Source organism: Taudactylus pleione, unplaced genomic scaffold (genome assembly GCF_031769625.1).
Source record: "Taudactylus pleione unplaced genomic scaffold, aTauple2 ptg000435l, whole genome shotgun sequence".
NCBI lineage: Eukaryota > Metazoa > Chordata > Amphibia > Anura > Myobatrachidae > Taudactylus > Taudactylus pleione.
In genome coordinates, this window is record NW_028284837.1 from 2379902 (window position 1) to 2394428 (window position 14527).

Here is a 14527-nt window from a genome sequence, read left to right on the forward strand (position 1 = left end):
AAATACATGTTTTAAATGTTTTTAAATAGAGTAGTGACATGAAATCAATTTTATACAAAGCAAACTATTTTGTTTTAATTAATTTGGAATTACTTTATATGTGTACTAGCTGAAGTACCCAACATTTCCAAGGTTTAAATCACCACTCTGTGACGTTTTCATCCAAATCCACCAAGTGGAAGGCCCAGAACTGGCTGCAAGGGTCAAAGTTCTACCAAGCGTATGTCCAACCGGGATCTTTTCCTCTAATTATTAAATTAGGCATCCCAGACCAATTGCCACCCCATTGTGAAGTTTTCATCTAAATCAATCCCGTGGAAGGCCCAGAACAGGCTCCCTGGGTTAAAATTCTACCCAGTGTACACCAACAAGAGGTCCAAACGGGACCCCAATCCTCTAATATGTCTTCTGGGATCCAATGTTACCACTGTATGAAGTTTTCATCCAAATTATGTGATGTCATCCAAATCCTTCTAAAGGAAGGCCCAGAACAGGCTCCCTGGATCAAATTTCTGCCATGAGGGATCCCAACCACTCCTTTAAGCCATCCAGACAAATTGCCGACCTTCTGTGAAGTTTTCATCCAAATCCATCCAGTGGAAGGCTCAGAACTGGCACCCATGTCAAATTTCTGCCCAGCATACACCAACAGGAGGTCAGACCGGGTCCTCAACCCCCTAATATGTTTTCTGGGATCCAATGTTACCACTTTGTGATGTTATTTTCCAAATCCATCCAGTGGAGGGCCCAGAACAGGTTTCCTGGGTCAAAATTCTGCCCAGCGTAGTCCTACAGGAGGTCTGACTGAGACCCAAACCCACCTAAAACCTGGCCAGGATCCAACTGAACCACTTCACTTCCATTTCATCCCAATCAGTGTAGGGGTGTCCAAATGCATTTACCGTACAGACAAACAAGCAAACAGACCAATGAATTTCATATATAAAATATAAATCTCTGTGAAGGTCTTCCACTTCAGTTAGATTTCATTTTATCACATTGTTTGTGCTATTTCCTCCAGGAGCCGGGTGCAGACTCTGAGTTAGAGTAGAGTTGTTTAATAGCTTCATATAAAGTAAAAAGCCAATAAAGATGATAAAAAATCAACATAACACTTTATCCAACCTTTGCATATTGTATCATTTCTTTAATATTGTCTAGTAATATTAATTAATTGAGGAAGTGTTACTTGTTTTCACAGGTAATTCACAATGATGACCACTTTATACTACACAGTTTGGATCTTCCTTCTAACCATGATCCTTTCGTCTTCATATAATGTAGACCACCAATGTAATCTGGACACTACAAAGTTTGAGGGGATTTCAAAGCCCGGAGATGTAATACTAGGGGCTGTGTTACCAGTTCGCATTGCTGATGTTTACCTGCCTCCTTCATTTGCTGAAAGGCCCCCAATGACTACTTGTACAAAGTAAGTGGTTCCGCAGTAGGTATCATTAACAGACAGCGTTGAATTCAGAAAATATTTTTTTTTAGTCATGATATCTGGCGCTGGCTGATCCTGCAAAGTGTAAGAGTACAAATGTCAAGGCAACAAGTTTAATGCTTCTGTGTTAAAGTACTGGGCTGGTGAGGGCACTTTGGGTCCATGTACTAAGCCTTGGAGAGAGTTAAAACATTTCCAAGCAGTCAGCTACTAAATGCCATTTTAAATGGAAGGACAGTCCTGGATCTCCACTAGGCAGGTGTCCCCTCAATATACTCAATATACTCAATGAGATGAGGTCTGTAACTGACCCATCCCTAGGGACTAGGAGATAGGGAAATTGGATGCCTCAAGTTAGTTTAGGAACTGCCAATTAGGCAGACGCCAAGCCCTAGAGTCTCATTTAGCAAAATAATGCTGTGCACTGAGAGCCTGATTTTGAGCCGGTCGTGAGCGCTGTGCGCTCGCAACTGGGTCGATGGTGGGCCAGTGCGCATGCGCACGACGGAGCCAGCTCCATCATGCGCATGCGCGAGACCCGGATAGCGATGGGCAAGCCGTCGCTCCGGGTCTCACAACAAAGGGGGCGTGCTGTCGATGTTGAGTGACAGCACACCCCCTTTGGTGGGCGGGCCGAGGCTGCCCAGACGGAGGCGTTCCCATGTGAATGCCTCCGTTTGGGGATGGCCCCACTGAGTGATGTCAGTGGGAGAGATTTCGGCTCTGCTAGAGCCGCAATCTCTCTGGGGCTTGCAGCAATGAGACCCTACCACAAGGGTCTCATCGCAAGCCCGATGGTCTTGACCATCGCGACCGTCTTCCTGGCCGCTCGCTATAGCTGTGGGTGGTCACCCACAGCTATGCGAGTGGCCAGGAGGCCGTTAAAATAAAAATAGCCCGGCCCTGATTCAGAGCGAGCGCTCTGTCAGAGCGTCCGGCTTTGAATCAGGGCCACATTCTTTGTGTTCTTTCAAGTCCACCTCAAACTCTATTCTGATGGAAACAGTTCTCCACCCAAACCGGTTTTACTTTGTTTTCCCATAGTCTGTATTTCTTCTTCAGGGTCCATAGGCTCCACAGGATCTACCTTGGGGAATGTAGTTGGAACGCTCCAATGCACCAGACAGCTACAAGCTTTGGAGCTCCCAGTATGCACTGGTCCTCTGCCCTATATACCCCACCCTCAAACACAGGCATTCAGTTTTTTGTTTGGTGCGTAGCAAGACCAGTCGCACCTGTTATACAGCAGGCCTGCCTAGGCAGTTCCAAGCTTTTTTCTTTTATGATTTACCGTAGCTTTTTATAACATCAGAGTTTAGCGGTACCAGGTGCCGATAATGACTCATGTACCACGACTCCTTCTACCTTTGCTGATGCCGAAATACCAGTACCACTATATGCCCGGAGGTTTTTGGCAGGCCTCAACGTGGCCTTGCTAGCGGCTTTTGCTGAAGTCCGGACTGCAGTTGGATCATGGAGATGTCAGGTAAGCGATTCCTCATGGGGAATCGTGCACGGACGACCTGGCCTCCGATGTAGAGATGCATTGGAGGTAGCTGTGGGTGAAGGCCTTGTGTAACGTGTCCTCACTAAAGTGGCTGGGACCATATTGTCTGTTGCCAGGGACTGGTGGTAAGACGCACTAGATGTGCACTAGTCAAACATCTTACTACTGTGAGGTCAGCATACCCGGCCATCAAAATCGCAGCCTAGGAGAGATAGGCGCTCCCCTGGCTGATCCTCCCCACCAGGCATGAACTTCCGGGTACGGATTTCCGCATCTGGTTTACTATATCTGACCACCTTGTGTAATGAGACACTCGCAGTTAGCGTTTGTGTGTGTGTACTGTTGTAGCTGTTGGTCTCAGATGTTTTGGTCTGTCTCTCTGTATACAGTACCTTTCCCCTGGGTCTGGTATATAGCACTCTACATCCTACCAATACCCCCTTGGGGTGGGTTAGTTGATTCAGAGTCCATTTGCAATAGCAATTGTGCGTATTTATGCATTGTATGTGACTGTATGCTTGCTGCTGTGTGTATACTGCCTGTTTTTTTCTAACTGTCAGTTATTACTTTCACTGTGTTTCTTCTCATCCCTCTGAAGATGTGTGTGGGGAGTTTCATTGATAAATGTCACATTACATTTATACTGTCCAAATTATACCATTTACACATATGTCTAAATGTAAAGGTGAGGAGGATGAACCACCAGTGCTGAGAACATGTACAGTAAGTCCTGTTTTGCAGGCCTGTCTAAGCAGGATGTTATTAAGGATGGAAGGTGTAGTAACTGTTGTAAACAGCCACCTGTGCTATCCGGTAAACCTGCACGAGCATGCTGCCTCAGGTTTTGTCATACTTAGCAGACAAAGTCGCAGAAGTGCGGGCTCCTGCTGCTGTGATATTACCACATGCCATGGGGTGTTCACAGCATGTGCATCCTTCTATATGTATGCCCCCCATGAATTCCTGTTGGGTTAATTCTACTGCTCACTCTAGTCAGAGTATGCTGCCGTCTATAGCCTCGCAGCAGGCAGATAGACCTGTAGCAGTAAAGAAGGGGCATAAGAGTGGTTCTCATCAGTTGTTTCCCCAGGAGACTGACTCAGCCTCCTCAGCAGACTCTGATACTCAGAGTTCTGGGTCTTACTCAGTGGAAGAAGACCATCCGTCCCTTGTGGATGTTCCTTCTCTGGTGAGAGTGGCTAGATCTGTCCTCAGTATAGAGGAAGAGGAGTCTCCACTCACAGCCAAAGCTCCGGTCTTTAGGCGTCAGAAGGTGGCTAAGGATTATTTCCCTCAGTCTGAGCAACTGATGAATCTTATGTCTGGGGCATCGAGTACTCCTGGGAAGCATTTCCAAGCTACAAGGAATACAACCTCTCAATACCCATTTGCACTTGGTGAGTGTAACATATGGGAAGTTCCCTCATCGATAGATTCTCATGTTATGAGATTGATCAGGAGCGCTACGTTACCCATTGTTGCAGCAACCTCTTTGGAAGAGGTTACAGATAAAAAACTTGACACTTATTTGAAATCAATGTTTTCATTTTCTGGAGCTATTACCAGACCAGCTATGGCTCTAACCTGTTTAGCCAAAGCTATGGAAGAATGGACAGTCCCGGGAAGATACTATACCTGATGCAACCAGAGAACAATAGTCTCTTCTCAGTCAAATGCAAGAATCAGCTGTGTATATGGGGGAAGTGGTTATTCACCAGGTATCTTGGCTCATAGGGTTTCGGCTAAACTCTGGTGCAGTTTGAAGATCCCTTTGGCTAAAGACCTGGAAGGTGGATACAGGATCCAAGAAGGCTCTGGAACCTTTGCCTTTTGCGGGTAAAGTACTGTTTGGATCAGGGCTGGATGACATAATGACTTCTATGGCAACACCAAAGTCTAATGAATTACCATCCACGACTGCTTCTAAATTTAGGCAGTCATCATCCCAGTCCTTTCGCCCACAGGGTAGGGCAAAGAAACAGTCTTCCTCTGGTCAGAGTCATTCCCACAGGAAACCACAGCCCAAGAAATCTTGTTAATCCAAATGTCCTGCTTTCATGCCAGACAGTAAGCCTACTGTCTTATGGGGCGGGCCTCCCCCTGGAGGATATCAAGGTTGGAGGCCAACTTCTACAGTTTTTCCAGCCTGGCATCAGATGACTACGGATGCCTGGGTTTGAGAGCTGGTCTCTCATGGTTATGCCATCACATTCCTAAGGCATCTCCCTCAGAGGTTTGTTGGTACAACTCTGCCTTAGGACATGGTCAGAGCTTTGGCCTACTGGTAGTCTGCTGAAGCCCTCCTATGGTCATTCCTGTGACACAACAGGGAAGAGGTTATTATTCAAATTAATTTTTTATTCAAAAGCCCAATTGGTCACACCGCCCTATTCTGAATCTGAAGTCTCTCAACAGATTCATTAAGGTGCCCAAATTCTTTATGGAAACTCTATGGTCAATTATGCTGGGGATGGAGCATGGAGACTTTATGGTCTCCCTGGACATACAAGATGCATATCTGCATGTCCTGATTGCAAGATCCCACCTAGGCTTTCTCAGATTGGTGGTAGATCAGCAACATTACCAATTTCAGGCTCTACCCTTTGGTCTAGCCTCAGCCCCTCACGTATTTACTTGGCAATGGCAAAGATGATGGTTCATCTCAGACAACAAGGGGTCAGTATACTGCCATATCTAGATGACCTCCTGAAGTTGGCACAATCTCAGGAGATGTTACAATGTCATCTACGGATGAACATTGTCTTCTTACAAGAGCACGGCTGGGTAATTAATTGGAAAAAGTCTTCTCTTTCTCCAACTCAGCAGATGGTGCACTTGGGGGTGCTGCTGGATTTCCTGGGACAGAGGATTCTCCTACCAGAAGAAAAGATTGTGGCACTATAATCTGGTGTGCATAGTCTACTCTGCAAGCAAACAGTGTCAGTTCACTTGGCAATGCAGGTGCTGGGCTCCATGGTAGCCACAGTCAACATGGTGGCTTATGACCAGTTCCACTCCAGGTCCCTGCAGCATTGGATTCTGGCTCATTGGGATGGTCAGTATCATCGGATAAAGTCTTAGATGATTCATATCTCACCAGAGGTTCAGCTCTTCTTAGCTTGTTGGCTGGATACAACTCATTTAAGCAAGGGTCATCCGTTATGGATACCAGAATGGGTACTCCCCACTATGGACGCAAGTCTGCGAGGATGGGGAGTGGTAACAGGTCATCACATCTTTTAGGGAAGGTGGACGGTCCAGGAAAGTAACCTGCCAATAAATATATTGGAGCTTTGTGCAGTGCACAAAGCACTCATACTGGCGTAGGACCTCCTACAGGGCAGGTCTGTCCAGGTTCAGTCTGACAATGTGACAGCAGTGGCCTACATCAATCATCAGAGAGGCACACAAAATCCGGCAGCCCTGAACGAAGTGGCAAAGATTCTGCTGTGGGCAGAATGCCATCTTCCACCAATCTCGGCATTATTCATCCCAGGTGTACTGAACTGGGAAGTGGACTTTCTATGTCGCCAGGACATGCATGCCAGAGAATGGGCTCTTCATCCGGATGTGCTTCAACTCCTGGTGGGCAAGTGGGGATTACCGGATGTAGACCGCATGGCATCATGTCACAACCACAAGGTCCCCAGGTACGGCTCCAGAACAAGGGACCCCTCAGCTGCCATTGTTGATGATCTGGTGGTGAGGTGGAACTTCAGGTTGGCATACCTGTTTCCTCCAATCTCTTCCTTCAAAGAGTTGTCAGAAAGTTCAAGCAGGAAGATGGCAGGAGGATACTAATAACTCCTGCCTGGCCTAGGAGGCATTGGATCTTTGATCTGACACATCTACCCATAGACAGTCCACTTCCACTGCCTCTGTGGTCAGATCTGCTAGTACAGGGTCCCGGCCTATACCAGGTTTTTCCTCGGCTGGCTTTTATGGCATGGCTTTTGAGTCTTCCATCTTAAAGGCCAGGGGTTTCTCTGTTTCCATGATTCAGATGATGCTAAAGTAAAGGAAGACTGCTTCTGCCCACATCTATCACATAATTTGCCATTCATTTTTTCTTTGGTGTTTTCACAGAAAATATGACCATAAGATTTGGCTACCTTGAGAGTCCAAATTTCTGCTTTGACAGTTTGGATCCAGTGCAAGATTGCCCCTTTGCCGGATGTTAGAACATTCTTACAGGGGGTTCTCAGCTGCAACCTCCATTTCTCCCACCAATGGCACAGTGGGATTTATCTTTGGTTCTAAGGGCATTGCAATCGCCTCCAATTGAACCCTTGGATAAGGTGGACGTGCGATGGCTGACAGCAAAGACACTTTTTCTACTCGATATTGCTTCAGCTCGCAGAGTTTCGGACTTGGCAGCACTGTCATGTCGCTCTCCATATTTGATTTTTTCATCATAATAGAGCTGTCCTCTGTAACAAGGTGGGTTACTACCCAAATGTTGTTTCTCGTTTTCATATACAGTAAATTTTTAAATCGTAGTCCCAGCCTTTTAGTATTCAGACCTGTCTACAGGTGAGGCTTCCCTGGATATGGTTTGAGCCCTTCATATTTATATGGATCGTTCCACCTCCATCAGGAAATCAGATTCTCTCTTTGTGTTATATGGATTTCACAAAGGAGGCTGGCCAGCAAACAAACACAGTTTGGCTCGCTGGCTGCGTATGACTATTTCTCAGGTCTATACACAGGCTGGTCTCCCTGTCCCTAACAAGGTGACAACACATTCCATTCAGTCTGTGGGACCATCATGGGTGGTTAGAGATGTCACCTCGGCTGAACAGCTTTGCAAGGCAGCCACTTGGTCTTCCATAAATACTTTTATCAAATTCTATGCATTTGATACTTTTGCCTCCCAGGATGCTTCCACTGGGTGGTGGTTTTTCCACTCTGTGCAGGAGCGTCCTCACCCTTAAGGGAACTGCTTTAGGACATCCCCAAGATAGATCCTGGTGACCCTATGGACCCTGAAGAAGAAAATTAGAGTTATGGTATAACATAACTTTGTTAACTAATTTTCTTTGAGGTCCATAGGGTCCACAGGGCGCCCACCCTGACGCACCTAGCCTCAGTTGGGATCTGTTCTTAAGCATTTTTGTGTCACTTATTCCCTCTTCGTATGTTGAGTGTTTCTGTGGTACATTGTACTTCCTTCTCCACTTTCTGTCTCTTGCCATTAGGCTTGTTTACAAACTGAATGCCTGTGGCTGCGGGGAATGTATATAGTGCATGCTGGGAGCTCCAAAGCTGTAGCTATTTGAAGAATTGGAACATTCCAACTACATACCCCAAGGTAGATTCTGTGGACCCTATGGACCTCGAAGAAAAACAGTTAACAAAGGTATGTTATACCTCACCTTCTCCAGTGGGGACTGGTTTCATTATTGCATGCCCGTTGTTGCTAACTGATTTTCTAGTTGCTACAGTACAGTACGTCCACCTTGGAACAACTGTATTAGGCTCCAATATGTCTGAGAGTGGAATTAATGGTACATATATTACAGATATGTCCTCTGCTTCATACGCGGCAAATCACTCCATGCATGGCGTGAAGCGTGTGCTTGCATGTGGATACACGCACTGTGTTTGCAACTGCAACTCCATAGGAGTGCATGGTGTGATCGCAGTGCATGTAAGCTGCTACGGTTATTCGCATGGTGCGATGTGTGCGCACATTTGTAGCGTGATCGGCAAGGATGTAAGATGTATATTGATGACAAAGGCCACATAATACTAAAGAATGGGCCAGATTACAATGACATTTTTTTTTAACCTGTTCTTGGAAATAATCTTTCTTCTGTCTTGGTCCCTGGAATTTGTTCCTAAAGCAAAGGCTCATTTACAATTGGCTGCATTTGTGTCAAAGACGTAAGTAGTGTTCTGCCATACAGATCAACTGCACTCTGATTGGTCATAGCTTGACAAAGCTTCTCTAATTGGTTGGTAGTGGCAAACCCCACATAGTGCTTAGCCATAATGAGCTTCAGTATACTAATACAGAACATTCTATAATATAAATTGTTACACTTACACATACGCATAGAATGACTGATAACAGCTCTGCCACATAGTAATATAAAAATAACAATAGTACAGTAGTTCTAGCCCTCTTCTGACTGTGAATGTATTATTACAATTTATATGACTGAATACCTACAGAGATACAGTACTACTACACATTGTGCCATCCTCCTCCTTTCATTTATATAATCCAATCAATTCAAAAGAATTGGTGCAAAATATTATTTTATGTGATTTTATTACAATTTCCACACATCCATCCATACATACATACACATACACACATACATACATATAGTACATACATACACACACACATACATACATACAGTGCATACATACACACATACACATACACACATACATACATACATACACACACATACAAACATATAGTACATACATACACACATCCATCCATCCATACATACACACACATACATACATACATATAGTACTACATACATACAGACATTCATACATACACACACACACATACATACACACACATACATACATATAGTACATACATAGACACATCCATCCATACATACATACACACACATACATACATATAGCACATACATACACACACATACATACATACATACAGTGCATACATACACACATACACATACACACATACATACATACACACACATACAAACATATAGTACATACATACACACATCCATCCATACATACATGCACACATACATACACACACATACATATAGTACATACATACAGACATTCATACATACACACACACATACATACACACACATACATACATATAGTACATACATACACACATCCATCCATACACACACATACATACATATAGTACATACATAGACACATCCATCCATACATACATACACACACATACATACATATAGCACATACATACACACACACATACATACATACATACATACAGTGCATACATACACACATACACATACACACATACATACATACACACACATACAAACATATAGTACATACATACACACATCCATCCATAATACATGCACACATACATACACACACATACACACATACAGTGCATACATACATACACACATACATACACACATACATACGGTATGCAGTCAGGAAGCCGACGGTCAAAATGCTGACCGCCGGCTTCCTGACTGTGCAATCCCAACAGGGAACAAATTATGGGCGTCAAAATCCTGATGCCTATCATTATCCCTACGCCAGGAGCCCGATCCCCGGCATACCAAACGAAGGTAATCCGGGTGGTGGGCGTGGGCAGCCATGGGGGAGGAGGGTTAGGTTAGGGGCTCCCAGGGAGGACTTAGGGTCTGGCACCCACCTGGGAGGGTTAGGCTAGGGGAAGGGGGGGTTAGAGTTAGGCACCCCCGGGGAGAGGTTAGTGTTAGGCACCCCCCCGGGTAGGTTAGGTTTAGGTTGCAGGGACGGGGAGGTTAGGTTTAGGCACTTAGGGGGGATTAGGGTTAGGCACTAGGGGGGGAGGTTAGGGTTAGGCACCCCTAAGGGAGGGTTAGTGTTAGGGGGGGATAAGGATAGTTAGTGTACTTACCGATCAGAATTTTCAGTGGTGCTGGTCTTCCGGCGTCGGGATTTGAACCGCGGGACATAGGTACGGTTTTCATTCATATCGATCCCATACATACATACATACAGAAGACATTTTCCCCAGAAAATATTCTGCCTATATAAGTGTTTGTTAATTAAACTATTTTATCTTTATGTTTCAAGGTTTTATTTATCTTTGTTTCAACAACTTCAAGCCTTCTTATTTGCTGTAGAGGAGATCAACAAAGATGGGAGGTTATTACCTAATGTAACCCTGGGAGCTCAGTGGTATGACTCTTGTGGGGTGATAAATATGAACACAGCAGCGACTCTACAAGTGTTATCAGGACACGGTACGGCCATCCCGAACTATCGGTGTCTTCACAATGTTCCTCTCAGCTCTTTCATTGGCTCTGCCTCTTCTACGCACTCTATATCTATCGCCAATATCCTGGGACTCTACAGATACCCTCAGGTAGAATCTAGTGATAAAGGTGTAAGCAGTACTTTTTTGAATTTTTTTAAAAGATAACTACATTATCTAAAATGTGAAATATCTATCTATCTCTCATTTCTATCTATTTATCTGTCTGTCTATACTCATATCAATATATCTATATATCTCATGTCTATCTATCTCATATCCATCTATCTATCTATCTATACTCATATAAATATATCTATATATCTCATGTCTATCTATCTATCTATCTATCTCATGTCTATCTATCTCAATCTTTTCTATGTATCTCATTTCTATCTATCTATCGATCTATCTATCTCATTTATATCTATATATCTCATGTCTATCTATCTATCTCATGTCAATCTATCTATACTCATATCAATATACCGTATCTATATGTCTCATATCTATCTATCTATCTATCTATCTATCTATCTATCTATCTATCTATATATCTCATATCTATCTATCAATCTATCTATCTCTTATCTATCTAGCTATATCATTTCTATCTATCTATCTCAAATCTATTTATCTATATATCTGTCTATCTATCTCATGTCTATCTATGTATCTATCTCATATCTATTTCTCTAAATATCTATTTACATATATATCTATATTATGTCTATCTATATATCTATCTTTTATCTATCTATCTATTTATCTCCTATCTATCGATCTATCTAATTATCTATCTATGTATCTGTCTATCTCTCATCTATCAATCTCTTATCTATCTATCTATCTATCTATCTATCTATCTATCTATCTATCTATATTGCTTATATCTATCTATCTCTCATCTATTATTATTATTATCATTTATTTATATGGCACCACAAGTGTTCCGCAGCGCCTTACAAAGTACATAGACAAAAAAGTAACTATTGACTTACAATACAATACAATACAGGACATGGATAAACATTGCTATATTAGTGACATTAACGCCCGCATAAGCAGCCAAGTGTTAGTTGCCCTAGTGGCTAGTAAGAGATAAATTAAATTACAGTAGGGAGAAGCACAAGAGGGTAGAGGGCCCTGCTCGAAAGAGCTTACATTCTTTAAGGGAAGGGAAGACAAACAGGAGTGACACAGAATGGGGTTGGCCGGGAGAAAGGAAGATGTAGCAGCAAGTTAGGATGAGAGCTGGAAGACTTTAATGAAGTAGTGGGTCTTAAGAGCTCATTTGAAAGATGGTAGAGAGGTGCAGAGTCTGATAGGGAGAGGGAGGGAGTTCCAAAGGTGAGGAGCAGCAAGGGCAAAGTCTTGGAGGCGGGAGTGGGAGGAAGCAATCAATTGGCATGAAAGGCGGCGTGTATTAAGTGAACGAAGAGGGCGGACAGAAGAGTGAAGGGAGATGAGATCAGAGATGTAAATGGGAGAGGAATGGGTGAGAGCTTTGTAAGTGAGTGTAAGAGCCTTGAATTGGGTTCTGAAAGGGAATGGGAGCCAGTGGAGGGCTTGCAAAAGAGGGGAGGCAGATGTAGAGCGTTTGGAGAGGAAGATGAGCCAAGCAGCAGCATTGAGCACAGACTGGAGAGGAGAGAGATGGGATTTGGGGAGGCCAGCTAGGAGAAGGTTACAGTAGTCCAATCTGGACATGACCAGTGAATGTACAAGGGTTTTGGTAGCATCCTGGGTGAGAAAGGGACTGATCTTGGAAATATTCTTGAGATGGAAATGACAGGACTGCGAGAGGTTCTGAATGTGTGGTTTGAAGGAGAGGGAAGAGTCCAGGATGACTCCAAGACAACGCACTTTGGGGCTAGATGAGATAGTAATGCCATCTATTAATAAAGAAATAGTGGGACATGATGTTATGTGGGAGGGTGGGAAGACTATCAGCTCAGTCTTAGACATATTAAGTTTGAGAAATCACTGGGACATCCAGGAAGAGATAGCAGAGAGACAGTTAGAGATACGAGTCAGTAGAGAGGGGGAAAGATCAGGTGAGGAAAGGTAGATCTGAGTATCATCAGCATAGAGATGATAATGGAGGTCAAAAGAGCTGATGAGTTTACTTAGAGAAGACGTATAGAGAGAGAATAGGAGAGGTCCAAGAACAGAACCTTGGGGAACACCTACTGTAAGAGGCTGTGGGGGGGAGGAGTCGCCATGAGAGGAAATAGAGAAGGAATGGTCAGAGAGGTAGGAGGACAGCCAGGAGAGAGCAGTGTCACGTAGACCAAGGGAGTGAAGTATATGCAGCAGTAGAGGGTGGTCCACAGTGTCAAAAGCAGCAGAGAGATCAAGGAGAATGAGCAGTGAGTAGTGGCCCTTGGATTTGGCAGCAAGGAGGTCGTTGCTGACTTTTGTGATGGCAGTTTCAGTTGAGTGGAGAGAACGGAAGCCAGACTGAAAAGGGTCAAGGAGGGAGTGGGAGGAAAGAAATGTGGTGAGGCGGTTGTAAACAATACGCTCAAGGAGTTTGGAAGCAAAAGGGAGGAGAGAGATTGGACGGTAGTTAGAGAGAATGTTAGGATCAAGGTTAGGTTTTTTAAGAATGGGGGAAACATGGGCATGCTTGAATGCAGAAGGAACAGTGCCAGATGAGAAGGAGAGATTAAGGAGGTGGGCAAGATGGGAGCAGGCAGAAGGAGAGAGGTAGCGGAGGAGGTGGGAGGGGATAGGGTCGAGGGGAGAGGTGGAAGGGGGGGAGGACTGGATAAGGGCCTTAACTTCCTCTCCAGTCACAGGGGAGAAGGATGTCAGAGTCTGTAAAATGGATGGGGAGGGGTGATCCGGGAAAGGAGGAAGTGGAGAGCTGGGGGACTGGTTGGATATGATGTCCAGATGTATGGATTCAATTTTAGATGTGAAATAGGTAGCAAAGTCAGTGGCAGAGAGCAAGGAGGGGAGACGAGGAGGGGGTGGGCAGAGGAGGGAGTTGAAGGTGGAAAAGAGACGCTGGGGATTTGAGGACAGGGAGGAGATGAGATTCTTGAAATATGACTGTTTAGAGAGGGAAAGGGCAGCACTGTAGGATGACAGCATGAATTTGAAATGGAGAAAATCTGCCTGAGAGCGTGATCTTCTCCACTGTCGCTCGGCGGTTCGTGAACATTTTTGCAGGTATCTGGTGCATTTGGAATGCCAGGGTTGAGGTGTGAATTTGCGAGGGTGAGTAGTGATTGCCGGAGCAACAGAGTCAAGAGCAGAAGTAAGGGAGGCATTGTATAGGGAAGCAGCTTGTTTAGCGCAGGAGAAAGAGAGGATAGGGGAGAGAAGTGAGTCAAGTAGGGAAGAAAATAAAACAGTGTCGATGGCTTCAATGTTACGCTTAGTGATGGTGGCTTTCGGAGGTAGTGGAGGGGAAGGAGAGAGGGATAGGTTAAAAGAGAGGAGGTGATGATCAGAGAGGGGGAATGGGGAATTGGAGTAAGCAGAAATATCACAACGGTGAGTGAATACCAGATCAAGCAAATGCCCACTCGCATGGGAGGGTGAGGAGGTCCATTGGGAGAGTCCAAATGAGGAAGTGAGGGTGAGTAGT

At 44.4% G+C, this 14527-nt stretch overlaps 1 protein-coding gene across 1 annotated transcript in view; it reads left to right on the top strand.

Annotated features, from left to right (window-relative positions):
- Window positions 1–1208: 1208 nt before the first annotated feature.
- Window positions 1209–14527, top strand: part of LOC148505896 (extracellular calcium-sensing receptor-like) — a 71196-nt gene continuing 57877 nt past the window's right edge. The window contains exons 1-2 of the mRNA XM_088447617.1: window positions 1209–1432; window positions 10746–11037. Of these exons, the coding sequence (XP_088303743.1) occupies window positions 1212–1432; window positions 10746–11037 (513 nt within the window). The 5' untranslated portion in view covers window positions 1209–1211. The remainder of the gene's footprint in view (window positions 1433–10745; window positions 11038–14527) is intronic.